Genomic DNA, 25,910 nt, shown 5'->3' with positions numbered 1-25,910 from the left:
GGACACAAGTTAGGGTTTTGTAGAGCTTTTGCTGTCTTGTTCTTTCTTTGTGAATTTCTTATTTTGTTTTTTGTGTTTACAGGGTAAGAAGAGGAAGGACACTGTGTGCATTGCTCTCGCTGATGAATCATGTGAGGAGCCAAAGATCAGGATGAACAAAGTAGTCAGGTCTAACTTGAGGGTAGACTCGGAGATGTTATCTCTGTTCACCAGTGCCCTGATGTCAAGTACGGGAAGCGTGTTCACATCTTGCCTGTTGATGATACCGTTGAAGGAGTCACTGGAAACCTCTTTGACGCTTACCTCAAACGTAAGTTTGTCTTTTTGTTTTTGTTTTCAATTGAGATATTGTTTACATGTTCTGAATGATTTTTGTTTTCAACAGCTTATTTCTTGGAGGCATACCGCCCAGTGAGGAAGGGAGATCTCTTCTTGGTGAGAGGAGGAATGAGGAGTGTGGAGTTCAAGGTTATTGAGACAGACCCTGCTGAGTACTGTGTGGTTGCTCCGGACACTGAGATTTTCTGTGAGGGTGAGCCGGTCAAGAGGGAGGACGAGGAAAGGCTAGATGAAGTGGGTTATGATGATGTTGGTGGTGTCAGGAAGCAGATGGCTCAGATCAGGGAGCTTGTTGAGCTTCCCTTGAGGCATCCACAGCTGTTCAAGTCGATTGGTGTTAAGCCACCCAAGGGGATTCTGCTCTACGGACCACCCGGGTCCGGAAAGACTTTGATTGCTCGTGCAGTGGCTAACGAAACCGGTGCCTTTTTCTTCTGTATCAATGGTCCTGAGATCATGTCAAAGCTGGCTGGTGAGAGTGAGAGTAACCTCAGGAAAGCGTTTGAGGAGGCTGAGAAGAACGCTCCTTCGATCATATTTATTGATGAGATTGACTCTATTGCACCGAAGAGAGAGAAGACTAATGGAGAGGTTGAGAGGAGGATTGTGTCTCAGCTCCTTACGCTCATGGATGGACTTAAATCTCGCGCTCATGTTATTGTCATGGGAGCAACCAATCGTCCCAACAGTATTGATCCAGCTTTGAGGAGGTTTGGAAGATTTGATAGGGAGATTGATATTGGTGTTCCTGATGAGATTGGACGTCTTGAAGTTCTCAGGATCCACACAAAGAACATGAAGCTTGCTGAAGATGTAAGTTTCTGGTTCTAGCCTTGCCTGCGTTTATAAACTGTAAGACGTTTTGAAGCTAAACTCTTCTTTTGCTATTTGTTTCAGGTTGATCTTGAAAGGATCTCGAAGGATACACACGGTTATGTAGGTGCTGATCTTGCAGCTCTGTGCACAGAAGCTGCCCTGCAGTGCATCAGGGAGAAGATGGATGTGATTGATTTGGAAGATGACTCCATAGATGCTGAAATCCTCAACTCCATGGCAGTGACCAATGAACACTTCCACACTGCTCTCGGCAACAGCAACCCATCTGCACTTCGTGAAACTGTGAGTATTGACATCACTGCACTTAGAACGAGATCAATACCTGTAGTTTCACTTAGATCTCATCCCAAACTTTCTTTGTTTTGCAGGTTGTGGAGGTTCCTAATGTTTCTTGGGATGACATTGGAGGTCTTGAGAATGTCAAGAGAGAGCTCCAGGAGACTGTTCAATACCCTGTGGAGCACCCAGAGAAGTTTGAGAAGTTCGGTATGTCTCCATCAAAGGGAGTCCTATTCTACGGTCCTCCTGGATGTGGTAAAACCCTCTTGGCCAAAGCTATAGCCAACGAGTGCCAAGCAAACTTCATCAGCGTCAAAGGTCCTGAGCTTCTCACCATGTGGTTTGGAGAGAGTGAAGCCAACGTCCGTGAAATCTTTGACAAGGCACGCCAGTCTGCTCCATGTGTTCTCTTCTTCGATGAGCTCGACTCCATTGCCACTCAGAGAGGAGGTGGAGGCGGAGGTGATGCTGGAGGTGCAGCGGATAGAGTCCTGAACCAGCTTCTGACCGAGATGGATGGGATGAACGCCAAGAAGACCGTCTTCATCATTGGAGCAACCAACAGACCCGACATTATTGACTCTGCTCTCCTCCGTCCAGGAAGGCTCGACCAGCTCATTTACATTCCACTGCCGGACGAGGATTCACGTCTCAACATCTTCAAGGCCGCCTTGAGGAAGTCTCCTATTGCTAAAGATGTAGACATCAACGCTCTGGCTAAGTACACGCAGGGATTCAGTGGTGCTGATATCACTGAGATTTGCCAGAGAGCTTGCAAATACGCCATCAGAGAAAACATCGAGAAGGTAGCGTTGTTGTAACTCTTTAAAAGCTGAGAGAGTCTTGAGTTTGTTACTAAGTTTTTGGTTTTGTTTGCAGGACATTGAGAAGGAGAAGAGGAGGAGCGAGAATCCAGAGGCCATGGAGGAAGATGGAGTGGATGAAGTGTCAGAGATCAAGGCTGCACATTTTGAGGAGTCGATGAAGTATGCACGCAGGAGTGTGAGTGATGCAGACATCAGGAAGTACCAAGCCTTTGCTCAGACGCTGCAGCAGTCTAGAGGGTTTGGTTCTGAGTTTAGGTTCGAGACCAATGCTGCTGGTTCAGGTGCAACCACTGGAGTCGCTGATCCGTTTGCCACCTCGGCAGCTGCTGCTGCGGACGATGATGATCTCTACAACTGAAAGATCCATCCTTTTTAATATTTTAAGTTGTCAATCGAATTCAGACTGGGAAAGTGATACTCTCATCTTTTCATAGTGTTTTTAAGTTTATCAGAAACTTTGTTTGACATTTTAATCAATGCTCTTTGTTATGTTTGGGCGGCAGTTAAAAAGTAGTACATGCCCCAATAAAAGCTCAAATTTACATCGACCACTAAAGATTTAACAATACACTAGATTTTGACCTGCTCTTAAAAGGGCGAGTATATTTTTTGTTTTACATTTGTTAAAAATTTTAATTTTTATATTTGTATTTTTAATTATATTTGTATTTCTATTTGTATAATATTTTTCTTAAATGATTAATAAGATATTTTAATCAATACTATTAAAATAAGAACATGATCTATTGATATACAGTATAATCTCTTTAAATTAATACTCGATAAATTAATATACATTAAAAATCTCTATAAATTAATATAATTTGATAGTCCCAAATTGAGTTTTTGGTTTAATTAGTATATCAATAAATTAATAATCTCTATAAATTAATAAAAAATTATAGTTTTGGTGTAGTCCCAACATTATTAATTTATAGAGGTTTCACTATAGTTGTTGTCCAACTATTTGAATGTAATTATTAAAACCTCTTATTAATCATTTAAGAAAAATATTATACAAATAAAAACACAAATATAAAAATTATTTTAAAAAAAAATGTAAAACAAAAAATATACCCGCTTTTTTAAGGACGGATCAGAATCTAGTAATTATATTAAAATAATTAGAGTACACCTATATCAATAGATTATGTTTTTGTTTTAATAATATTGAATAAATTTTGATCCATCCTTTCAGAGGACGAATATATTTTTTAGTTTATATATTTTATAAAAATTTAATTTATTTTTTATATTTGTGTCTTTATTTATAATCATATTTCATATTTGTGTTTTCTTTAATTATATTTGTGTAAACTTCTTTTTTTTAAATTATTACTAAGAAAAAAGTCTTCAAAATTTCAAAAATTAGATATGGTCGTTATTGTTAGGTAACGAATAGAAGAGCAAAAATTTGATTCTTGTAATGTTTGTATCTTGCACTATTTGCATGTTTATTTAATTTTAGCTTTTGTTTGATTAAATAAAACAAAGTAGCAGTTACAAAAAGTGAAGAAGCGGAGAAGTTAAATGGTGGTTACATCCATAATATTAATATATATTTTAATTTATTGTTGAAATTTTAAATTGGACATAACCCCATATCAATTGGACATGTTGAAGAATTAATAGTATTGATATAACGTCTCTTATGCCGCTGTGGTTGTGTACTGACGCCAGTGTCTTTTCATCTCTATCTCCGATGATTTTTGCCACCGCTGGTAGGTAACTTGTGCATTCCTACATGAACACCAAACTCTCTGTCACTGTATGGCATCTAGGTACTTCTGAAGCACTTGCCTCTGATTCACCGGAATTCTCAACCTGTTTTCTCCATCTTCATCAACTTTAAACCAGCTGAAACTTCAACAAAACCACAATGTAACATTTGCTAAAACACTTTCAAACTAGAAAGCTCAAACTTTACTTATTTTATCCCAGAAGAGTTAAAATTTAAACGCTCATCTCAATCATTAAGTCGAATGATTTTCACTCCATTTGGATTAAACCAAATCCATTGATAACGAGTAAGAATTACAATTTTCAGATTGAAAATATTGAGCACAAGACTAGTGAAGGAAGAAAAACCATAAAAGAATCACCTGGATTTTGTATCTTTTAACAAATAGAAGAAACTGAAAACAATAGAGAGAGATACGATCTTCAGATTAAAATTGGTTAAACTGAAGAAGATATGCTAAAACAGAAGAATCAACTTGATCTGAGAGTCTTTTTTTTTTGTCAGACTTGATTTGAGAGTCTATTGCATGTTAAAAGTGGCAACAAATTTAGCCAACAGTTATTGACACAAGAAAACAGAGAGATCAGAGAAAAAAAATCTAGAAACATGCTGACTAACTGGTATTTCCACCACATTAACAAGTGGCAACAAACTTAGTCAAGAGCTTTGAAAATGGCTTTGAAAAAAAGAGCTATGAAAAGGTAGATATCTAAGACACGATCTAGAAACAAAAAGAGAGCATTAACAATAGGCAACAAAATGGTAGAAATTAACGACGAAAATTCTAAAGATGTACCACAAACTAAGTATTTATGATTTAGTGAGCTATAAATTAGAACCTTATGATATAGATAGTTTTAATTAGATATTCCAGTGGAAAGAACTAGCTAGCCTATGTTGTATACTAAGACCATTTCCAATCCATCTCTATTTTAATTTTTATACTAGACTTTGATCCGCGCTTTGGAAGCGCGGAATATTTTACGATAAAAAATGTCACTAATAACTTAACAAATATTTTGGTAATTTTTAAAGAGTGTGTATTTAAAATATTTTTGCATTTAAATCAGTGTTTTTAAATTCAACCTGATTGTGATTATACCGGTTAATCCAGAGATCTGACAATTCAATTTAGGTTTCTAAAATATTCATATTGAAAAAAATCAGTAAAACCTCAGACTAACCGATTGAACTGATGGATGACCGATATGTAATCTAATTGGATTTAAATTGCAATAGTTTCATAATTTGTAATCTTATAATCCAAATTTTAAAGTTCATTATTTTGCAATTTATGAAATTATGACATTTGTACATAATTTTAAAGAGAAAATGATAGATATGAAATAAATAAGATTAATTATTGTATTGTTTGGAAACATTAATAGTAGTATAAAAAATATATTGTTTGGAAACATTGATAGTAGTATAAAGAAATAAGTATATTGTTTGGAAACATGGATAGTAGTATAAAGAAAGAAACATTAGTGATTAATGTAGGTTTAACTATAAAGTATAAATGTGTATTTAATTTAAAAATTTACAAAATAAATGTTAGGTCCAACAGAATGTTTCTGTTTTAATAAGATAGATTTTTCTCTAAAATATAATTTTTTTATTATAGAGGTGGATTTGTTCTTATGTATGTCTCTATAATAGAGTTCCTCTATTTATAAAAGAAAATATAGAAATGCTATTTTCATCTCTAAATATAGAATCAAAAAACAATTTTTTCTATATTTTCCTCTAAAATAGAGGAACTCTATTATAGAGGCATACATTGGAGTAAATCCACCTCTATAATAGAAATCTCTATTTTAAAGGAAAATATAGAAGTGTATTTTAGAGATGCTATTATAAAATCTTCATTATTTACAGAAACGAAGACAACAGAGGTTCTGAACTCTTTGAACATTATCTTACGTTAATGCTTGATGGAACTATACACTAAAACCTGATTTTCATATTTTTGAAAATTTTCCAAAATCCGTGGGTTAACCCTTTCTAAAATAATTAGTTTTCGGTAAATTCTCTATATACTGAAGTTTATACTCTTTACTTTTGTTTAGAAATTTTCAACCCACATTCTACAAATGAATTAATGTAGTCTAAAGTCTCTTTCATGGTATATAGGAATCATTCTAATTTTTTAATATTTTTTTTTTTTTGTAAAAAAGGCCAATTTTTTAATATTTCGTTTACTAAAATTTCATATACTGCTCAGATTAGTGGAATTACCATTATAAAATCTTCATTATCTAGAGAAACGGAGACAACAAAAGTTCTAAACCTCTTTGACCATCATCTTATTTCAGTTCTCGATGAAACTATACAACAAAACTAGATTTTTATATTTTCGAAAATTTTCCAAAATTCGTGGGTTAACTCCTTATAAAATAATGAGTTTTCGGTAAATGCTCTATAAAAATATTAAAGTTTATACTCTTTACTTTTGTTTAAAAAAGTTCAAACCAAATTCTACATTTGAATTAATGTAGTCTAAAGTCTCTTTCATGGTATATAGGAATCATTCTAATTTTAATATGTTGTTTACTAAAATTTCATATATACTGCATAGATTAGTGGAATTACCATTATAAAATCTTCATTATCTAGAGAAACAGAGACAACAAAAGTTCTAAACATCTTTGACCATCATCTTATTTAACTTTTCGATGAAACTATACACTAAAATCAGATTTTCATATTTTAAATAATTTCCAAAATCTGTGGGTTAACCCCTTCTAAAATAATGAGTTTTCGGTAAATGCTATTTATACTGAAGTGTATACTCTTCCCTTTAGGTTAAAAATTTCAAACCACATTCTACATTTGAATTAATGTATTCTAACCTATCTTTCAATATATATAGGAATCATTCTAATATTTTAATTTACTAAAATTTCATATACTGCCTAGATTATTGGAATTAACATTATAAAATCTTCATTATCTACGGAATCAGAGACAACAGAGATTCTAAACTCTTTGACCGTCATCTTATATTAGTACTCGATGAAACTATACACTAAAACAATATTTTCATATTTTTGAAAATTTTCCAAAATCCGTGGGTTAACCCCTTCTAAAATAATGAGTTTTCGGTACATGCTCTACATACTTAAGTTTATACTCTTTAATTTTGTTTAAAAAAATTCAAACGACATTCGATATTTGAATTAATGTATTCTAAACTATCTTTCATGGTATATAGGAATCATTTTAATTTTTTAATATTTAGTTTGGTAAAATTTTATATACTGCCTAAATTAGTGGAATTACCATTATAAAATCTTCATTATCTAGAGAAACGGAGACTACAAATGTTCTAAACTCTTTGACCATCATCTTATGTCAGTGCTCGATGAAACTATACATTAAAACCAGATTTTCATATTTTTGAAATTTTTCTAAAACCCCTTCTAAAATAATGTTTTCGGTAAATGCTTCATATACTGAAGTTTATACTCTTCACTTTTGTTTAAAAATTTCAAACCACATTATACTTTTGAATCAATGTATTCTAAACTATCTTTCATTGTATATAGGAATCATTCTAATTTTTTTAATATTTTGTTTACTAAAATTTCTTATACTGACTAGATTAGTAGAATTAGGATTATAAAATCTTCATTATCTAGAGAAACGAGACATTAAAGGTTCTAAACTCTTTGAACATCATCTTACGTTAGTGCTTGATGGAACTATACACTAAAACCTGATTTTCATATTTTTGAAAATATTCCAATATCGGTGGGTTAACCCTTTCTAAAATAATGAGTTTTCGGTAAATTCTCTATATACTGAAGTTTATACTCTTTACTTTTATTTAGAATTTTTCAACCCACATTATACATTTGAATTAATGTAGTCTAAAGTCTCTTTCATAGTATATATGAATCATTCTAATTTTTAATTTTTGTTTACTAAAATTTCATATACTGCTTAGATTAGTAGAATTACCATTATAAAATATTCATTATCTAGAGAAACGGAGACAAAAAAAGTTTTAAACCTCTTTGACAATCATATTATTCAGTTCTCGATGAAACTATACAACAAAACAAGATTTTCATATTTTCGAAAATTTTCCAAAATTCGTGGGTTAATGTGGTAATTCAAAAATGCTCTATATACTTGAAGTTTATACTCTTTACTTTTGTTTAAAAAATTTCAAACCAAATTCTACATTTGAATTAATGTGGTCTTAAGCCTCTTTCATGGTATATAGGAATCATTCTAATTTTAATATTTCATTTACTAAAATTTCATATACTGCCTAGATTAGTGGAATTACCATTTTAAAATCTTCATTATCTAGAAAAACAGAGACAACAAAAGTTCTAAAATGTTAGTCCTCGATGAAACTATACACTAAAACCAGATTTTCATATTTTTGAAAATTTTCTAAAATCCGTGGGTTGACTCCTTTTAAAATACAGAGTTTTCGGTAAATGTTCTATATACTGATGTGTATACTCTTTACTTTTGATTAAAAAAATTCAAACCACATTCGACTTTTGAATTAATGTATTCTAAACTATCTTTCATGGTATATATGAATCATTCAAATTTTTTAATATTTAGTTTAGTAAAATTTAGTATACTACTTAGATCAATGGAATTAGCATTATAAAATCATCATTATCTAGAGAAACAAAGACAACAGAGATCCTAAACTGTTTGACCATCATCTTATGTTAGTGTTTGATGAAACTATACAATAAAACCAGATTTTCATACTTTTGAAAAAAAATCAAAATATGTGGGTTAAGCCCCCTTCAAAATATTGTGTTTTCGGTAAATGCTCTATATACTGAAGTTTATACGCTTCACTTTTGTTTAAAAATTTCAAACCATATTCGACATTTGAATTAATGTATTCTAAACTATCTTTCATTGTATATAGGAATCATTCTAATTTTTAATATTTAGTTTAGTAAAATTTCATAAAGTGCCTAAATTAGTGGAATTACCATTATAAAATCTTTATTATCTAGAGAAACGGAGACTACAAAGGTTCTAAACTCTTTGACCATCATCTTATGTCAGTGCTCGATGAAACTATACTAAAACCAAATTTTTATATTTTTGAATTTTTTTCAAAATATGTGGGTTAACCCTTTCTAAAATAATGAGTTTTCGGTAAATGCTCTATATACTGAAATTTATACTATTCACTTTTGTTTAAAAATTTCAAACCACATTCGACATTTGAATGAATGTGTTCTACACTATCTTTCATTGTATATAAGAATCATTCTAATTTTTTAATATTTAGTTTGGTACAATTCATATACTGTTTAAATTATTGGAATTACCATTATAAAATCTTCATTATCTAGAGAAACGGAGTCTACAAAGGTTTTAAACTCTTTGATCATCATCTTATGTCAGTACTCGATGAAACTATACATTAAAACCAGATTTTCATATTTAAAAAAAAAAATTAAAATCTGTGGGTTAACCCCTTCTAAAATAATGAGTTTTCGGTAAATGCTATATATAATGAAGTTTATACTCTTCACTTTAATTTAAAATATTCAAAACAAATTATAATTTGAATTATTGTATTCTAAACTATCTTTCATGGTATATAGGATTCATTCTAATTTTTTATATTTAGTAGTGTAAATTTCATATAATTTTTAGATTAGTGTAATGGTATTATAAAATCTTCATTATCTAGAGAAACAGAGACAATAGAGGTTATAAACTCTTTTACTATCATCTTATGTCAGTGCTCGATAAACCTATACACTGAAGCCAGATTTTCATATTTTTGAATTTTTTTCCAAATCTGTGGATGTTACCTTTTCAAAATATTGAGTTTCTGGTAAATACTATATATACTGAAGTTTATACTCTTCATTCTAGTTTAAAATTTCAAACCACATTCTACATTTGAATTAATGTGTTCTAAACTATCGTTCATGGCATATGGGAATCATTGTAATTTTTTTAATATTTAGTTTACTAAAATTTCATATACTATCTAGATTTGTGGAATTAGCATTATAAAATCTTCATTATTTAGAGAAACCGAGAAAACAGAAGTTCCAAACTCTTTGACCATCATCTTATGTTATTGCTCGATGAAACTATACACTAAAACCAGATTTTCATATTTTTGAAATTTTTCCAAAATCTGTGGGTTAATCGTAAAAAACGTCATCTTTTCAATTATGATGTTTTCACCATGCATGCTTCACAAACGGATTATTTCCCAGTAGACATTTACTATGTAGCCTGACGCTACACAACTTGCACCTACAATAACCTTCATCTGAATCTGCTGCTTCTTCTTCACATATCTAACAATAAATTTCGATGTCTACATCCTCCTTGTACAAGAGTGTGAGAAAATGTTCATCGGTTTCGGGTATGTGCTTCACCTTATTTGGTATAGTGGCACAATGAAAACATACACCAAAGGAACATTTGGTACAAGTCAAGAGACTGTATTCTCTCTCACAGATGGAACCTTCTTCCATAACTAGAGTGGCTTCCTGAGATGGTAAGAATAAAGGATGTGGATGCATTTTATGAACGAATGGCTTGGAAACCAGGATCTGGCCTGCATTCGTTTTGAGGTTGATGATGTGTTGATTGTAGTACGCTATGTTTGTTTACTAATGAAATTTAGAAAAGGAAAAAGCTTTATGTCACTCTTAAGTCTCATTCTAGATGTTCTCTTTTTTCTTTTTGACTTCTTCGAAATGTTCATTTACCGAAACCTCACCAACATGTGTCTGATGAGTGATGATGCAATGAAACATTTCTTTTTTGAGTAAAAAAAATGATGACACTTTTAATTCAATGTAACTTAGGTCCTTAGTTATACATAACCACTTAATAATATGCACAAGACAAGAGCAGATACAGAACATAATAGTCATAAGTTTTATAACTAGATATATACATTATAGTCATAAGTTTTATAACCAACTTTATATATTGTTGATTATATATATATATCCAAATAATGTCAAATTGTAATTATTATTAGCACACAGGTGCTGACATGGATGCATAAAAGAGAAAATGCAGAATTAATATGTATAGATATGCAAATCTAGATTACTTTTAAGTCAAATATAATTTATTATCCAAATTAATTATTTTGGTCAAATATGATTTTATTACCTTTTAATTTGAGCAAGAATTCAAAATGTCTTTGTGTGTTTTTCTTATATATACAAGCAAAGGTGATAAGAAAATATTCAGTACGAAATAAACAAAACAATTCACAAGAAACATAAGAGTCATTTATTAAACTTTACATCATGAAATCTGCTACTTTGGTTGTGGTTTCTTGTGTTCTCATGTTTCTCGTGCTGCATAGTACAAAAGGTAACATATACATATATATATATATGGTTTCAATTGAAAACATTTTGATGGTATACGTTTTATACAAACTTGTATTTATTGCGTATCAATTTTATTATATACCAGCTAATATTTTGTTGTTGATATAAAATAGTGGAGGCAGACGATTGTGCGCCACAACTTGATTACCTTGGCAACGGAAGATGTAATCCAGATGCAAGGATAGCTTCCATGCAATGCGTAGCCGAGATTAGAGACAAATGCTATCCTCGTTGCAGTTGTCAAAATAACATTACTGGTGGACACCAGTGTACATGTTTTCATAAATGAATTATACATTGATATGTAAACTGTATCTTCATAACTAAAATATATTCAATGAAACTTAGATATTAATCCTGTGTAGGTACGAAAAATATAATATATATATTCGTACAAATATAACATACACAATGACTGAATAATCGAATATTGATGAAGAATATTCTGGACATATTACATTAATCTATAATATTTCAGATCTATAAGTGGTGCATATTAATATTAGGAGAAGTGTTGTTTACATATAGATTCTCTTTTGGATATGTAAGTGGACCAAACACAAAGATTTAAATCCGTATATGTTTGACCAAACACGAAATGTTCATTCGGGACGGCACTGTACGCATACAGTAAATATATTGACCTGAAATAACTGAATTTAAAATATTGACCCCGTAATATATACATATAAATTTTAGTCAAAAAAAAATAATATATACATATAAACGTCTATCGAATTATTCTTTCGTGTCTTTGTCATTTTGTATTTAGATACCAAGCAAAATTAACAAGATTATTTGTCTACTATATGGATGGTCTCGTGACAATATTAATTAAATGTAATCAGTCGAACCATTTAAGTATAGTGACGGTTAACAATCGTTTAACAGGTATAGTAAAGAATTTGATTTATCCTTTACCCAAGGTTAACAATCGTTTAACGGTTAGGTAAACAGAGTAAGTGTTGCTAGCCCCAGATCAGTAAAAAATTGAACTATTTGTTGTTGGGCCCACTTGAAAGCGAAACCCTCCAAAAATAAGCGTATGCCACTTGGCATGGAGAGCACACGGTATTCTTTAGTAAAAGGCGAAAGAATAGTTCGCTTTGTGCTCACCACATGGCTGCGTATTTTTTTAAAGACGAGAGAGTTTCTATATATAATACACCTTCTGCTGATAACTTCAGTTAGTTTTGCGATGTGGGACGCTCAAACCAAAAGGCCAAGATGGCGTTTACTTATTTGCAACTCCTCGTGGGCCTTTTATGAACCTGTGATAATTTGGGCCGTTTTTAGTCGAGAGAAAACCGATTACTGAACCTGAACCAATAATAGATTATTTCTTGCCAAAGAACCAGTAAACGGTTTTTTCTTCTAATATATTGCAATCTCGGGTCATGTTCTTTTTTGCTGTATGAGTTGGGAAGAATCCCATAAGGTGGATCAAAACTTTCATTTTTTCTTTGGACGTCAAACTACATGTGAAATCAATTTAGATATAATACAAGTATACAACCACAGGAGGTGGATTTCATATACTAGTGTAATATTTCTTGAAAATTGAATTATACTACCTACCTGCTATTGTAGTGCAATAAGATAGGAATGAATATGTCTCAAAGAAAGACTTGTAGTCCTAGCAGATACGATAATACCTGATCATAAAAAAAAAACTTGTTTGAAAGTAATGAAAACTTTACTTCTTTCAAGTAGATCAAACCAGGTTTAAATAGATGTGCTTTTCAGAAAACCTTTTCAATCGGGTTACCTGATTGTATTGTTTCGAAAACCGAAAAAATATACTTTAAATATTGCATATGCTATATTAAGTTTTTGCAGATGTCCAAATATTAATAGTGAATTATAAGCATATATATATTATATATATATATATATATGTCAATTAAGTTTTTAATATTTAAAGAAAATATGTTTAGCAAATTACTTTGTTAGAAGATTAAACTATATAACTATAATGTCTGTATCTCAAGGATTAATAATATTCTAAAAAGAAATTATACATTACTGACATCTCGGGTAGTTTATATATACCTGATTAAGTGTATAGTAAGAACTAGTTACAAACCTGAATTTTGCAGATGTCATCATATATATGAATCATGAGTGTATACTACTGAAAAAGGCAATCTAGGTGAATGGCATGTGGAAGCCCTAAGATTCTCCCAGGCACGGTGCTCGAGGCACAAACCAGATCTAGTTCTCCTCGGCGCCGGCATCGGCTCATCTCGCCGGCGCTGGATCCTCTGACGATACTACCATTCTCAATCACTCTCGTGGTTCCGTTTCACTGTTCTATGTATTGTTTTTCTGTTCGTGTTAGTTGGATGGTGGGAAGAAGGCAAACCCGACAGATGTTAAGACGGAGACGAGGACTCTTCGTTGCACTTCTTCTGGTGGCCCTCTCTTGCCAACTAGTCCTTCCTCCAGTGATGAGTCGAGAGGATTCTCTCGCCGTCGCTATACGTCGGTCGTTGGGTTCAAACTCCGACGTATTTTCCTCTGTTCGCCGTCAGACAAGTCACGATGTGCACTATGTCCAAGCAGTTCAATCGTTTTCGGAGCATCGATGTCAACTGACGAGCTCAAGCCTCTCGTCTCCGGCGAGACTTGAGTCCCACAAACCACCGCGGGTTGCTCCTATTCTTCAAACCGGCGTCAGATCTAGAAGTTTCACGGGTACAGATCCGGAGGTTCTACCGGGCTCGGTCCTCCTTCGTTCATCCTCCTCTTTTGAGGAGAAACTGTTACCACCATTAGCTTCCTCGGTCTTGTTACCGAGCGTTTGCTTCAGATTCCTCATCGGTTTGTTATCTTGCGTAGCGGTCTCTACGGGACCTGAAGATACAATCGGGATTACTTTGGTTTTTCTCGTAGATGAGGTATGGATCTCAACGTCACATTATGTGACTATTCTCCAGCTATCTGACTTTATCGTGAAGGCTACCTCGACGCATTCAAGCACCGTCTCGAATTCGCTGTCATCTTCGGTTGAAGACCTATCTTGCTTAGTTTATATATGTGTTGTATGCTATGTTTATGGCTATAGAGGATGGATAATTCCCTCTATCTATTGTAGTGTTGAAGTTTGAGTATGAATGAAAGAAAGTCTGTGATCAAAAAAAAAAGGTGAATGGCATATTCCATAAGATGATCCAAAATTCCAAGCATATTCACGTAAGACTCCCCTTGATTCCAGCATCATCTGCTTCCACTTCCACTTATATATATGTATAGAAGGTTTTTAAATAATATTCCCAACACTTTCGTTATACTATACGATTATTTCCCTTAATTATGTGTTATCGTGTATTTTGTTATTCAGCATGCAATGTATAATAACTACGAAATAAAAACGTGTATACCAAAATAACATATTGCACCCATGATCCATCTATGATACAAAAGAATATCCTTTATAAACAACATTAACAAACAGGATATGTATTGATTCATTGTTTTAATAAGCTTCTTAGAAAAAATATGAATTAGTTACCAGAAAAAGTGGAAAGAACACTAAGATGGGTTTTCGGTGTATCTTTTTAAATGTTTTCATGACCATAGACAAACAAAAAGTAGCACAGATCAAAGAAAAATAAATAAAAATCTATAAATACCCCTAGCAAGCCTCCATTATTGAAACCTTCTCTTAATTTGGCAGAACACCGCAAATCAAAAGAGAATGGCCATCCCTTAGTTGAAGAAGAGAAAAACCTCTGATTTATCTAGAGGTTTATATCTTCAGGGGATGGTCTAAAAAAAGGAGATTACTATATTAATATCTAGTTAAAGTGATTTTGTGTTCTTGTAAGGAAAGTGTTTTAATATATGGAGCAATGAAGACTGCAGAAGGCTGATGATGGAGTGACAGCAAGTTTTCTTTATCTCCCTCTAGAAAACTGGGCAACTTCTATCCTTTGGCAAGCTTCGGTTCCCCTCGGAATCAGCAGATTATGAACTACGTACTTTGTAATATCTCTCTACTCTATGTTATGTTTCTTTATCATGTTTGTAATGTATCCACTCACATGGCATGTTCTTTAATCTGCGTGAGGAATAAAAAGATTATTCGGATTTGAGACATAAAGCTCGAGAGTTAATTAGTTTTGTTGGAGAGAGAGTCTAATATATTTAGAGAATAGTCAGGCCAAGTTTCTTTTGTCAAAAGTTGTTTCCAAATCTCTCTTTAGAACAAGACCATGCAACTAGCAGTCTAGCACTACACAACGTCTATGTTCAATTTAACTGAGTACTAAATGCTGAGGCATATAGCTTAGCAGTGGATTGGACAATTAATGAAGGATCTATTATATTAAATGATTTTCCAAATATAAAAGGGCTCTACTAAAATTCAAAGACAGAGGAGATTACATTACATCACATATCTCTTGTTCACTTCTTTCTCCATTTTTCCAATGACTGATTCTTGTACTGTTCTCTCATACTCTCTAATTTTGCAGTTATCATGCTAAGTAGATGCTCTTTGAGCAGCATCGTTGGAAAAAAGCAAGGGCAAAGAAGCAGCTTACGAATTCAAGGTTCATACTTTATCTGAAGCATTGAGTTTTGTTTTTCCTTATACATTACATGTTTGACAACAAGTGTTTGTTTGATTTTTGATTGTAAAGAATCAAACTTGGTTGTTTTGTTTGATTGGACCATATAGAGACCCACTTAGGGTATGTGGGATAATGATGTTTTGTTTAATCCAGTCTCTTACTTCACTTTTGCATTTTAAAAGTATTTAAAAAAATAAGAGATCCATTTAGGGTATGTGGGATAATGATGCTCTAAATGTACCAAAGAGTGGTGCTATATATATAAATTGGTGACGAAAGAAAGACCTTCCTTGGATAACACGTCAAGACTCTCAATGCAAGGTTGTGGTCGTGCCACTTTAGCAGTAGCCTTGTTCTCCTCTGGATTTCCTCATTCTCGACACACTCCAACTACCCATTCCACAAGCGTAAAGAGAGAGCAAGAACACTACAACAGTCTCTGCATTACCTCCTTGCTGGCTTCACAGTATTCCCCAGTGACCTAACACTTCTATTTTCACCCGATGCACCTTTAGTGGCCAAGGAACTGCACACAATCTCTTCCATCTCCTTGAACCAAGGCCAATAGCTAGCTGATGTTCCGCCACATTTCATCCCGTGCCTTGTTTACACTTTTACTAAGCTTTTCATACTTCTCCCTCACCGTTGAAGCAACATCTTCCCAATCACTTCCCCGTAGATTCTAACAAACACGTGATCGAACCAGACTTGAATCATAACTGGAATCGTGAACCAATTTCTTATATTTAACGGAAATGATATTTATTCTAATAAATATGTTTTGAACAGATGCACCCGTGGCCTAATGGATAAGGCGTTTGACTTCTAATCAAACGATTGTGGGTTCGAGTCCCACCGGGTGTGTATGTTTTTCTTTCTTTTTGACTCTTTTTTTTCTTTTATGTAAATGATAATTTCGTTACTTTTTTCCATCGGTGACAGTAACAGAAAAATAATTAATTTAAATACGTTTAAGCTCTATTTAAAAATAATAATTTGCTCATATGTTGAAAATGTGAGAATCCTAAGCATCCTATCCTCTTGAGTTATTTATTTGAATAATGTCATATACATATTTGCATACAAATCTACACAAGAGTTGCAAGTTAAATCAAATTTATTGGAAGGTTAAAGATCTCAAGGTTAAACCTCACATTATTTGCTGAAAGATACATAAGTCTACAGCATAGCCCGTAGGCAATAAAGGTTACAGGGCTAGCGTAACAGGCCCGTGACATAAAAGCCTGAGACTCGCATATTTTGTTTCTAACAGAGCTCAAGAACAACCAATGGACACAAGCTCATGTGTTCTTCTACTACTTCCTCGGTTTTGGTCTCCCCATCACAGCTTTAAACTCAGTGCATAAGAAGCTTGAAAACAGTGTCTTCACTTACCAAGACGTACTCGTATCCAAGAACTTGAGCTCGGTTTCTGAACTCAACCATTTCTTGCTCCGGCACTTGGATCCCGACCAGCACATTTGCACCTGCCCCACCCTGTTTTTGAAAGAAGGAACCATTCAAGTTACAACAATGCTTTTCTTATAGTGAAGTGGTGGATTCAGAAATAAACCTCTGCGCGGTAATGGAAAAGGCTAATGTTCCACCGTGGACTGAAAGAGTCCAAGAAGTTCATCAGAGCACCAGGTCTCTCAGGGAAGGTGAATTGACATAGAACCTCTTCTTCAACACTTGACCTTCCACCCATCTGAAACATATACAATGTGTCATGCACATATCCAACTCGCATCAATCAACGGGAGATATCAACTTAAGGGACGCACCAAGTAACGCAGGTGATCTTTTACTAAGTCACTGGTTGTGAGGTTCCTAGTTCTGAGCTGAGAAGATTCCATTCTCTTCTCTAGTGCTTTCAGCTCTCCGGCTGTGTGCACTCCAACACTAACAACCATCAATACACAAAACTATGCGGATTAGAAGACCGAATAACAACGCGAGAAGGAACTTTCGCAGGAACAGACTTTACCTGTATAGTACAACAGATTCCTTTTCAGACCCACATCTATACTTGAACTCAGTTATGTTCACTGGTCCAACCTGCATCGACCAGATGTATTTATATTAACGGGATTAAACCGCTACATGCTGTAATACCAAACAACGCACCAATTCGCAGAACTGCTTAAAGCTTCCAGGTTTTTCCGGCAAGATAGTAGCAAGAACAGCCTCCTGTTGCCTACCGACATTGGCGAGCTCCGTGACAATCCTCAGCTTGTCAAAGTTCATGTTCGCACCACTGGTTATGGCTACAACATTCACGTCCTTTAGACTGTAATATTTACAGTACGCTTCAGCTCCCGCGATCGCAAGTGCACCTGCTGGTTCTAATATGTTCCGTTGCTCCTCAAACATATCCTGTAGAGAGACAAGTATATGATCATCTACAACAACAATGCACTTGTGCTGTTGCTTACTAACCGTATCACAAGCGTTACCTTTATTGATGCACAGATAGCATCACGAGTGACGAGCACAACACCATCCACCAGCTTTCTGGATATACGAAAAGTCTCTTCGCCAACTACTTTGACTGCTACACCATCTGCAAAACCCCCAACCTGGTCTAGTATCACTCTCTCGCCGTGATGCAGCGACAACGCCATAGTGTTTGCATCAGCTGGCTCTACACCAATGATCTTCACCTGCATAAACCCCACAAGCTGTGATAATGCCAAAGCAACAAGAGTAAAAGAAAAGAGTGTACACGTACCTCGGGACAAACTCTCTTCACATAAGAAGCAATACCAGCTATCAAACCACCACCACCAATGGGGACAAATATAGCATGCAATGGACCTTTAGCTTGCCTTGTGATCTCCATCCCAATCGTCCCTTGTCCGGCGATAACATCAGGGTGATCAAAAGGAGGTATAAACGTCAAACCTTCTTCCTCAGCTCGTTGCTTAGCAAACGTCTGTGCTTCGTCGTACGAATCACCAACAAGAACAACCGTCGCACCCAAATTCTCCACAGATTGCCACTGTTATTTTTTGTTTTGTTTTCATACACCAATCAGACACTAACTTCAGATGAAAAAACAAGGATACAAAGACATCACCTTGATCTCTGGAGTTGTGCGAGGCATAACAATCACGGCTGTGCAGCCGAGTTTAGCAGCAGACAAAGCAACTCCTTGAGCATGGTTTCCAGCTGATGAGCAGATCACCCCCTTTGCTAATTGCTCAGCTGGAAGCTTCACCATCATGTTGTAAGCTCCACGAAGCTTAAACGAGAACACCTGAAACCATCATCACCCCCCCCCCCCCCCCCACATACTTAAACATAGTCTCAAATTCATAAACGACTCAGCAAAAATCAATGTTCTAAAAGTCGGTATAAATTGCCGATTAGACGGATACTAGACATCCGTCTAGTCGGCAAATCAGTTATGAACATAACTCTATTTTAAACAATTTTTCATATGCCTAACTAACTTACAGGTTGCAAGTCTTCTCTCTTGAGGAACAAGCGAACACCTAACCTCTCCGAAAGCTTCTTCGCCAAGTGAAGTGGCGACTCGATCGCCACGTCGTAGACTTTCGTGGAGAGTATATTCGTCAGATACTCCATCGCCTCGGCGATGCTTCCGTTCTCGGGATCGCTCGCGGCGCGCTCAGGGACCGCGCCGAGGTAACCGGCGGGGTACTGCAGCGAGTTAGGAGAGACCTTGAGACGCGGCTGCGGCGGAGGAGAGTCCAGAGGAGGAGGAGCCGCCACGGACGTTGTTTCGTCGTCTCGGGTGAGAACGGCTAAGGGAGAGACGTGGTTTCGAGGTGGATTGGTTTTTCCGATGTTGACCGGTTTAAACCGGAGGTTGCCGCGGCGATTGCGAGGAGGTAGGGGAATGTGGTGAAGGTGATGGGGTAGCATTTGGGTACGGAGAGAGGAAGGAGCCGTTGGAAGCCTGACGGAATCCATGGCTGCTCTGTTTAGAGAGAGAGAGAGATTGTGGTAGGTGGTGGCGGCGGCAACAAAACTATCTGTGTGACTGAGATCGATTTAAATTGAGAAACATAATCGATTTAAATTATTTTATTTATTAAATCCTTTTTTTTAAACAAAAAAAATGCATATTTTCTCTTTTGTCTCTCTACCTATCGTTTACTCATGTAATCATCCTCCTCTCTTGATGAAGTACATCAGAATCCTGTTCTGTATAGTAAATTTCATGTGTAATATATGTTTGATATTCGGCATCTTGGTATAAGAAGAAGATGCGTTTTCTTGTTTCTCTAGTGGCATCACATGTGATAAGATGTCAAATCATATTGTATCGATTTGTAACGAAAACTCATAAGAACCCATATGTTTGGTAATTTTGCTCGTGTCTTGTTAGGAACAGCTTTAGATAGATTGGGAGCACATGTCATTCCTAAATATTGACAGTATGCTTCAGCTCCAGCGAGCGCAAGAGCACCTTTTGGTTCTAGACGTTACCATCAGGTGTCACTTCTTGGATGTTACGGTCAAATGGACACATAATTTTTTTGCTTTTTTTGTCAAATGGACACATACTTCCATAATTAACTACGACAAAGAAGGAAAACTACATTTTTCCTTTATAAACGTATATTTTTCTAAATATTTTAGTGCATCATGCATTGCACAACGACAAATGCATGTGGTGGAACATCAACATGTAGTGGGAAAAGGATTTTCCTAGTGGTTCCACCTTGATTTCTTCACTAGTTTTAGTTTTAAATTTTTAGATTCGGATAATAATCACCAAGTGTCACTTCTTATACACATTGACACTTTTTTTGGTTAAGGTCTAGCGAAGCTAGGTGTGGGTGTAACGTTGAAAGAATCTGAAATCCTAAAACTTGTGGATGAGAATTCCAATTTTATCATTTTCCCTCTTCCTCTCTCTCTCCCACACACAATTGAGCTCAAAACTCAGACAAGAATGAGAAAGTTTCTTTTCCTCCAATGGCTCTGACATAACAATCTGTTTAAGTGGCTCAGAAACATCGAAACAAACAATGATCTTAAACAATTGAAACTCCTTCACCCTTACTTCCTCCATTTCTTTTTCATCAAACTCTGCTTCTCTATGTCCACCATCACGTATTAAATAGCATTTGTACGTTTTAAGTCAATTAACCAAGGCACGGAATCAAGCAAAAGCATTGTAAACTTTTGATCGGAGTTACGGGAAGATTCAACTGTATTAGAAGAATCTGTTTAATGGATAATACTAACTAGTCCGGACCACTTTTTTATCTCTTATAAGTCTTCTCTGTTCCTAGGCTTTTGTACTTTGCAAAACATCAAAAATCAAATTTAATCCCATAAGGTGATAAGATACTTTACTTAAGGTTCCGATTAGATGGAGATCTAGATGAAGTTACAAAAATGTAAAATTACCTACCAAAGATGATTGGAGGGTTCATACTTCATCCAATTCATCAGTGACTCAGTATATTAAAAGTTGTAGAGGTCAAGAAGTCAGCAGGCGTCTTTGCCTGATCGCCTCTTGCACTAGCCGTCTTTGTATGATTCTTACTTCTTGATCTCGTCACTACTAAAACCAGGAGGCCTGATATTCCAGTTTCTTTCTACATTTAAGGAAAAAGAGATACCAAACCGAAATTAAACATTGTAATTGGAAGAAGAAATCAAGAGAAACGATCACACAATAACGATCAGGACTAACCAACATGGAGCAAGATATCCTTAGCCTCTAGAGTGTCGGACTTTCTATTTTTGGCTAAAGAACAGACAAAAAGTTGTGATCTGGATAAAATGAAACACAACGAGCTAGAGTCAGAGAAATAAGTGAGAGTGGACTACTCATTAAGTGAGAACCAAGTCGTGAGAGTGAGAATAGTACTCTGTTCTGCGGTGACCACGCAAAATGGAGAATATAAAGAGAGGTTATTGCCAAAGAAGTAGCTTTCTGATTTACTGGCATCAGGACCGCGGTGCTAAACACTAATCCTTTACTGTTATCTACGGAAACTTAATCGTTTTAGAGTTTGTGTGCTTCTCTCTCTTTCTCAAGTTTGGAGTTTTGGCTGAGATTTTGCTTGACAGTTTGTTAGGTTACTTTTTTTACCACTTTTGGAAACGCTTCCTTGGAGTTGAAGAAAGGTAAAATTGGAGGAGATTTAAAGAGGGAAACGGGTTTGAACTTATGTAAAGTGAAGGGTAAAGATCTTGAAGCAGCGGAAGCCCAGATTGCTGATTTAGAGATGAAATCAGATAAGAGTCCGTATGCAAGTTGAGAAAATAACTGAACTTCGACCTGATTCTTAAGAAAGTCTATTTCTTTCTCTTTTTCTCACAACTTCCACAGGAAATCTATCAGATCTCATCTCTAAATCAGCAAACTGAACTTCCGAATCTGTGATAAAATTGCAAGTTATCTGACGGTTGAGAAGGTGTTTCCAGTGGCTAAAACGTCGGAGAGATTTGTAATGTAGTGAATGTGAAGGGAAGAGAGGTATCGAGTTTATACAAGATCTAGCGAACCGGAAATACCGGTACGGGATTATACTTCTAAACCGTATTTAAGATAACCGCATGAGGAGGAATAACCACATGCCATGTTAGGCCTCGACTCGTACTTTGCTTTGACTCTTCCCTTCTTGTTAGGACTTTTAACGTCCTTTTTTACTCATTACATTTAATATCTTTATGTAGAGAGAAGGATTAAACATGCATAATATGGAGATATATAGATAAACTCTTACGGTAAAAAAATATAAATAACGTTACGATCAAGAACACATAAAGATCCATAACTTATAAATTGCTTAATACAATCTCGTTTAAGAGAATATATACATCAATGTTCATTCGACATGACAGGATTAAATCTTTTCTTCAAATTACCAATCTGCTCAAGACTCAACCCAAAAGCTTTCACAAGCAACTCCTCATTGATTCCTGACCCAAAAACCACTGACGGTATCTTCTGAATCCCGGGGCTTTGGCTATTAAGTCCTCCTAGAATTGTGGCCGTAACATCTCCCACGTTCATCTGAAAATGCACAAGCCCTTTTGGGTACACCATCATCTCTCCTACTTCCATAACTTTAGCGTAGACTTTATTGTTAGAGTCCACAAAACCGGAGTAGACCCGTCCTTTAACCACGTGGGCTACTTCAGTTGCTCTTGGATGATAATGTGGAGGGTTTATAGCTCCGGGTTTGAGATCAGCCCGGACAAACGACAAGCCCAAAGTGTTAAGGCCCGGGAAGGTTGTCGGGTTTACGGGGACTGTGGCTAGACCGGTCTCGGAGAAGTTTCCTGCTGTTTGTAAACCGGAAAAGATGAAATCTTCGGTGGTTAGTTCGGAGGAGTTTTTGCATGGGAGGTTTGTGGAGAAGGGATGGTGATGAGGAGATGTGATTTGTTTTGGTATGCAGAAGTCTTGGATCGGGTCGGGGTCAGAAGCTAATGTGAAGCACACTTTGAAACAGACAAGAAGTAGAGCTTTTATTAGAAACATAGTGTTTGCTTCCATCTTCTTACTTTGGTTTTGAGGCGTGAAGAAGACTTGTCTTGTGTCCGGTTTATATAGGCATTTATTTGAAGGAAGCAAATGAGAAAATGTGGCTAAACCGTTTCAAATTTGGGTACATTGTATGCAAAACATTGAAAATAGTTTTGGTATTGATCAAATAGACGACGGTTATGAAAGTGGCTAAGCTGGTATGGCTTGATTGATAGCTTAAATCTTAGTTACCGTACTTCCATATAGAACTATGTTAATAAAATTTCAACTCAATACAGTTCTACACAACATTAACCGGAGTAAAAGGCTTCGATCCCGGTTTACCTGCGAATTACTGTGATTTGGTTAAGGCTTAACCAAATTAGCAAAGAGTCTTGATGTGGTCGCATAGGCTGAAACATCGGCACGTATTAGGCGTGATGTTTGCGCACTCCATGGTGTATAATTACATAATATTCAAAATGATGCATTGTTGCCTATGCTTTTCGTTTTGTGTTTAAAATTATATTGCTAGTAAGGCATGCCTAGACACATGAACATCGCTTTTTGGTGGTAAAAGCTTAGAAAGATAGATGAGTGGGCCAAATCTCTACTCAGAGCCAATTATTGTTCTTATTAGAAGACGTTATAGAGATTCACAGCCAAATTTTAACATGATAAATACTAGAATCTGAAGAAAAAAATATTCAAATGACATACTGTATATAGTCGACTTGGTAAGTGATCTTTGGTGATCTTACATTGTCCACCTTAATATCACCAAGTAGATACATACATCTCAGAAAAGGTGACCGAGAGACAACGATGTTTGAAGGGCATGCGTTGTACTGCTGGATTTGCTTGTTAATGAAGTTAATAAATAATACATATAATGATGAACAAACAATAGTTCCCACTTTCCTATCATCATCATGTTTTGTATCTACAATGTCTTACATATACTATTTGCTGTGATCGGGAACAATAGGTAACCAGAATTACTGGTTGATCAAAAAAAAGGTAACAAGAATTACTCATTAGTGTACCCAAAATATCTTACTCTATATGCTTTTGTTGACTTCTTCAAAATGTTCATAGACCAAAACGTCACGGGTGCATTTCGCTGATGCAATGAAACACTTTTAATTAAATGTACATAACTATATAACCATCCTAATATGCTGAAGAGTAGATACATCATAATTCATACATATTCTTGTTTGTTACCTTACTAAGTATGTTACCTGAAGAGTAAATATCAAAGACAACAATTTTTGGACGGCCGATTTCGATAACTCCGGCTCCTGGCTTTGGTGACGTCTTATGAAGTTAAGATCAATCGCTAGACCCTTTATATGCTGTAGGATTCAATCTGGAGATGAGGCTCTCTTTTGGCATGACAATTGGACCGGGTTAGGTCCATTAATCTCCATCTCCGGAGCTAATGGACCGCGGGTTCTGGGCATCAGTACCTCGGCATCGGTTTCTCAAGCTATCTCTGATGGTTCTTGGGCTTTACCTAGAGGTAGACACCGGATAATTCAGCTCATTAAGGCTTCCTTACCACCTGATCCTCCTTTGCTGATTCCTTCGACGCCTGATGTTTTTTTTTGGAAGAATAATCCGGCAACAGAGTCGGGACAGTTTAATGCATCGAGAACTTGGGAGACCTTGTTTCCTGCTCCACCAGCAGTTCCGTGGCATAAGACTATTTGGTTTAAGCAGAGAATTCCTAAGCATGCGTTTCTATCTTGGGTTTCAATTCTTAACAGATTGCCAACGAGAGATAGGCTTCGACAGTGGGATTCCTCTGTTCCAGCTTCTTGTTTGCTGTGTGATGCAGCTGATGAAAGTAGGGATCATCTTTTTTTTCGTTTGTTCCTTCTCTCATGAGGTTTGGAACTCTCTTTTTACTAGCCCTGTTTTCAGATCACCATCACATTTTGAGGCTATCATTCGCTGGATATCTATGTCTTCTTCAAACGCCAAGGTCAGGTCCATTTGTAACCTTCTAGTCCAGGCTATAATCTATGTTCTGTGGAAGGAGAGGAATTCTCGTTTGCATACTTCCTCTAGAAGACCATCTCTGTGCCTTGTTAAAGAGGTAAAAAGAATTATTAAGGCAAAGCTGATTGGTTTGGATCGTGCTGACAGTACGCCCACTTCTCAGGCTCCCTCCTCTTCAGAGACTTATTTATACTTCTGGTTTCGCTATTTTGACGTGTGACTCCGTCCCCATCACCGGCTTTACACCTTGACCTCTGTTCTGCTTGCTTCACAAGAGTTTCTTTTATATTATCAACTGTTATCCAATTCTACTGTCTTTAATTTCTTTCAAATCCTTGTATTCGAAAACAGTATCTTATTTGGAGAAGATGATGAATAAATGGAGTACTTGCAAAAAAAAAAAAAAAAAGTATGTTACCTAAAGCACTGGTTATATATAACAAACACCAGCCTCTTATTTTCTACCGT

At 35.5% G+C, this 25,910-nt stretch overlaps 2 protein-coding genes, 2 non-coding genes and 1 pseudogene across 5 annotated transcripts; 2 read left to right on the top strand and 3 right to left on the bottom strand.

Moving 5' to 3' along the window:
* Positions 1-19: 19 nt before the first annotated feature.
* LOC130501998 (cell division control protein 48 homolog A-like) lies at positions 20-2,771 on the top strand (annotated as a pseudogene). Its single transcript, XR_008939990.1, has 5 exons — positions 20-310; positions 386-1,152; positions 1,237-1,458; positions 1,545-2,261; positions 2,335-2,771. The product of XR_008939990.1 is annotated as a cell division control protein 48 homolog A-like (transcript).
* Positions 2,772-12,404: 9,633 nt separating this feature from the next.
* On the bottom strand, positions 12,405-12,521 carry LOC130501999 (U5 spliceosomal RNA). Its single transcript, XR_008939991.1, has one exon. It is a non-coding gene; the product is annotated as a U5 spliceosomal RNA (small nuclear RNA).
* Positions 12,522-16,764: 4,243 nt separating this feature from the next.
* TRNAR-UCU (transfer RNA arginine (anticodon UCU)) lies at positions 16,765-16,837 on the top strand. The gene has a single exon. It is a non-coding gene; the product is annotated as a tRNA-Arg (tRNA).
* A 235-nt stretch (positions 16,838-17,072) lies between these two features.
* Positions 17,073-20,096, bottom strand: LOC108805988 (threonine dehydratase biosynthetic, chloroplastic-like). The gene is made up of 9 exons (XM_018577998.2): positions 19,433-20,096; positions 19,053-19,232; positions 18,705-18,974; positions 18,430-18,636; positions 18,101-18,349; positions 17,961-18,031; positions 17,758-17,875; positions 17,547-17,681; positions 17,073-17,470 (listed from the first exon to the last, which is right to left on the bottom strand). Exons 1-9 carry the CDS (start codon positions 19,910-19,912, stop codon positions 17,330-17,332), a joined length of 1,851 nt encoding a protein of 616 aa, XP_018433500.1. The 5' UTR covers positions 19,913-20,096; the 3' UTR covers positions 17,073-17,329.
* A 2,556-nt stretch (positions 20,097-22,652) lies between these two features.
* Positions 22,653-23,503, bottom strand: LOC108809433 (germin-like protein subfamily 3 member 2). The gene has a single exon (XM_018581571.2). It carries the CDS (start codon positions 23,463-23,465, stop codon positions 22,785-22,787), a length of 681 nt encoding a protein of 226 aa, XP_018437073.1. The 5' UTR covers positions 23,466-23,503; the 3' UTR covers positions 22,653-22,784.
* Positions 23,504-25,910: the final 2,407 nt, after the last annotated feature.

The sequence above is a fragment of the Raphanus sativus genome, unplaced genomic scaffold (genome assembly GCF_000801105.2).
Source record: "Raphanus sativus cultivar WK10039 unplaced genomic scaffold, ASM80110v3 Scaffold0371, whole genome shotgun sequence".
In the NCBI taxonomy this organism is placed as follows: domain Eukaryota; kingdom Viridiplantae; phylum Streptophyta; class Magnoliopsida; order Brassicales; family Brassicaceae; genus Raphanus; species Raphanus sativus.
Note: the sequence above shows the minus strand (reverse complement) of the source record. Positions and strands in the feature narration are given on the sequence as shown.

What these genes read in the sequence shown, in the direction of transcription:
- LOC108805988 (XM_018577998.2), bottom strand. Translation starts at nt 19,912, where the DNA reads ATGGATTCCGTCAGGCTTCCAACGGCTCCTTCCTCTCTCCGTACCCAA. An exon ending in GCACAACTCCAGAGATCAAG is followed by an intron (nt 18,975 to 19,052) that starts GTGATGTCTTTG and finishes AAAAAATAACAG; the next exon opens with TGGCAATCTGTGGAGAATTT. An exon ending in AAGATCACCTGCGTTACTTG is followed by an intron (nt 17,682 to 17,757) that starts GTGCGTCCCTTA and finishes TATATGTTTCAG; the next exon opens with ATGGGTGGAAGGTCAAGTGT.
- LOC108809433 (XM_018581571.2), bottom strand. Translation starts at nt 23,465, where the DNA reads ATGGAAGCAAACACTATGTTTCTAATAAAAGCTCTACTTCTTGTCTGT.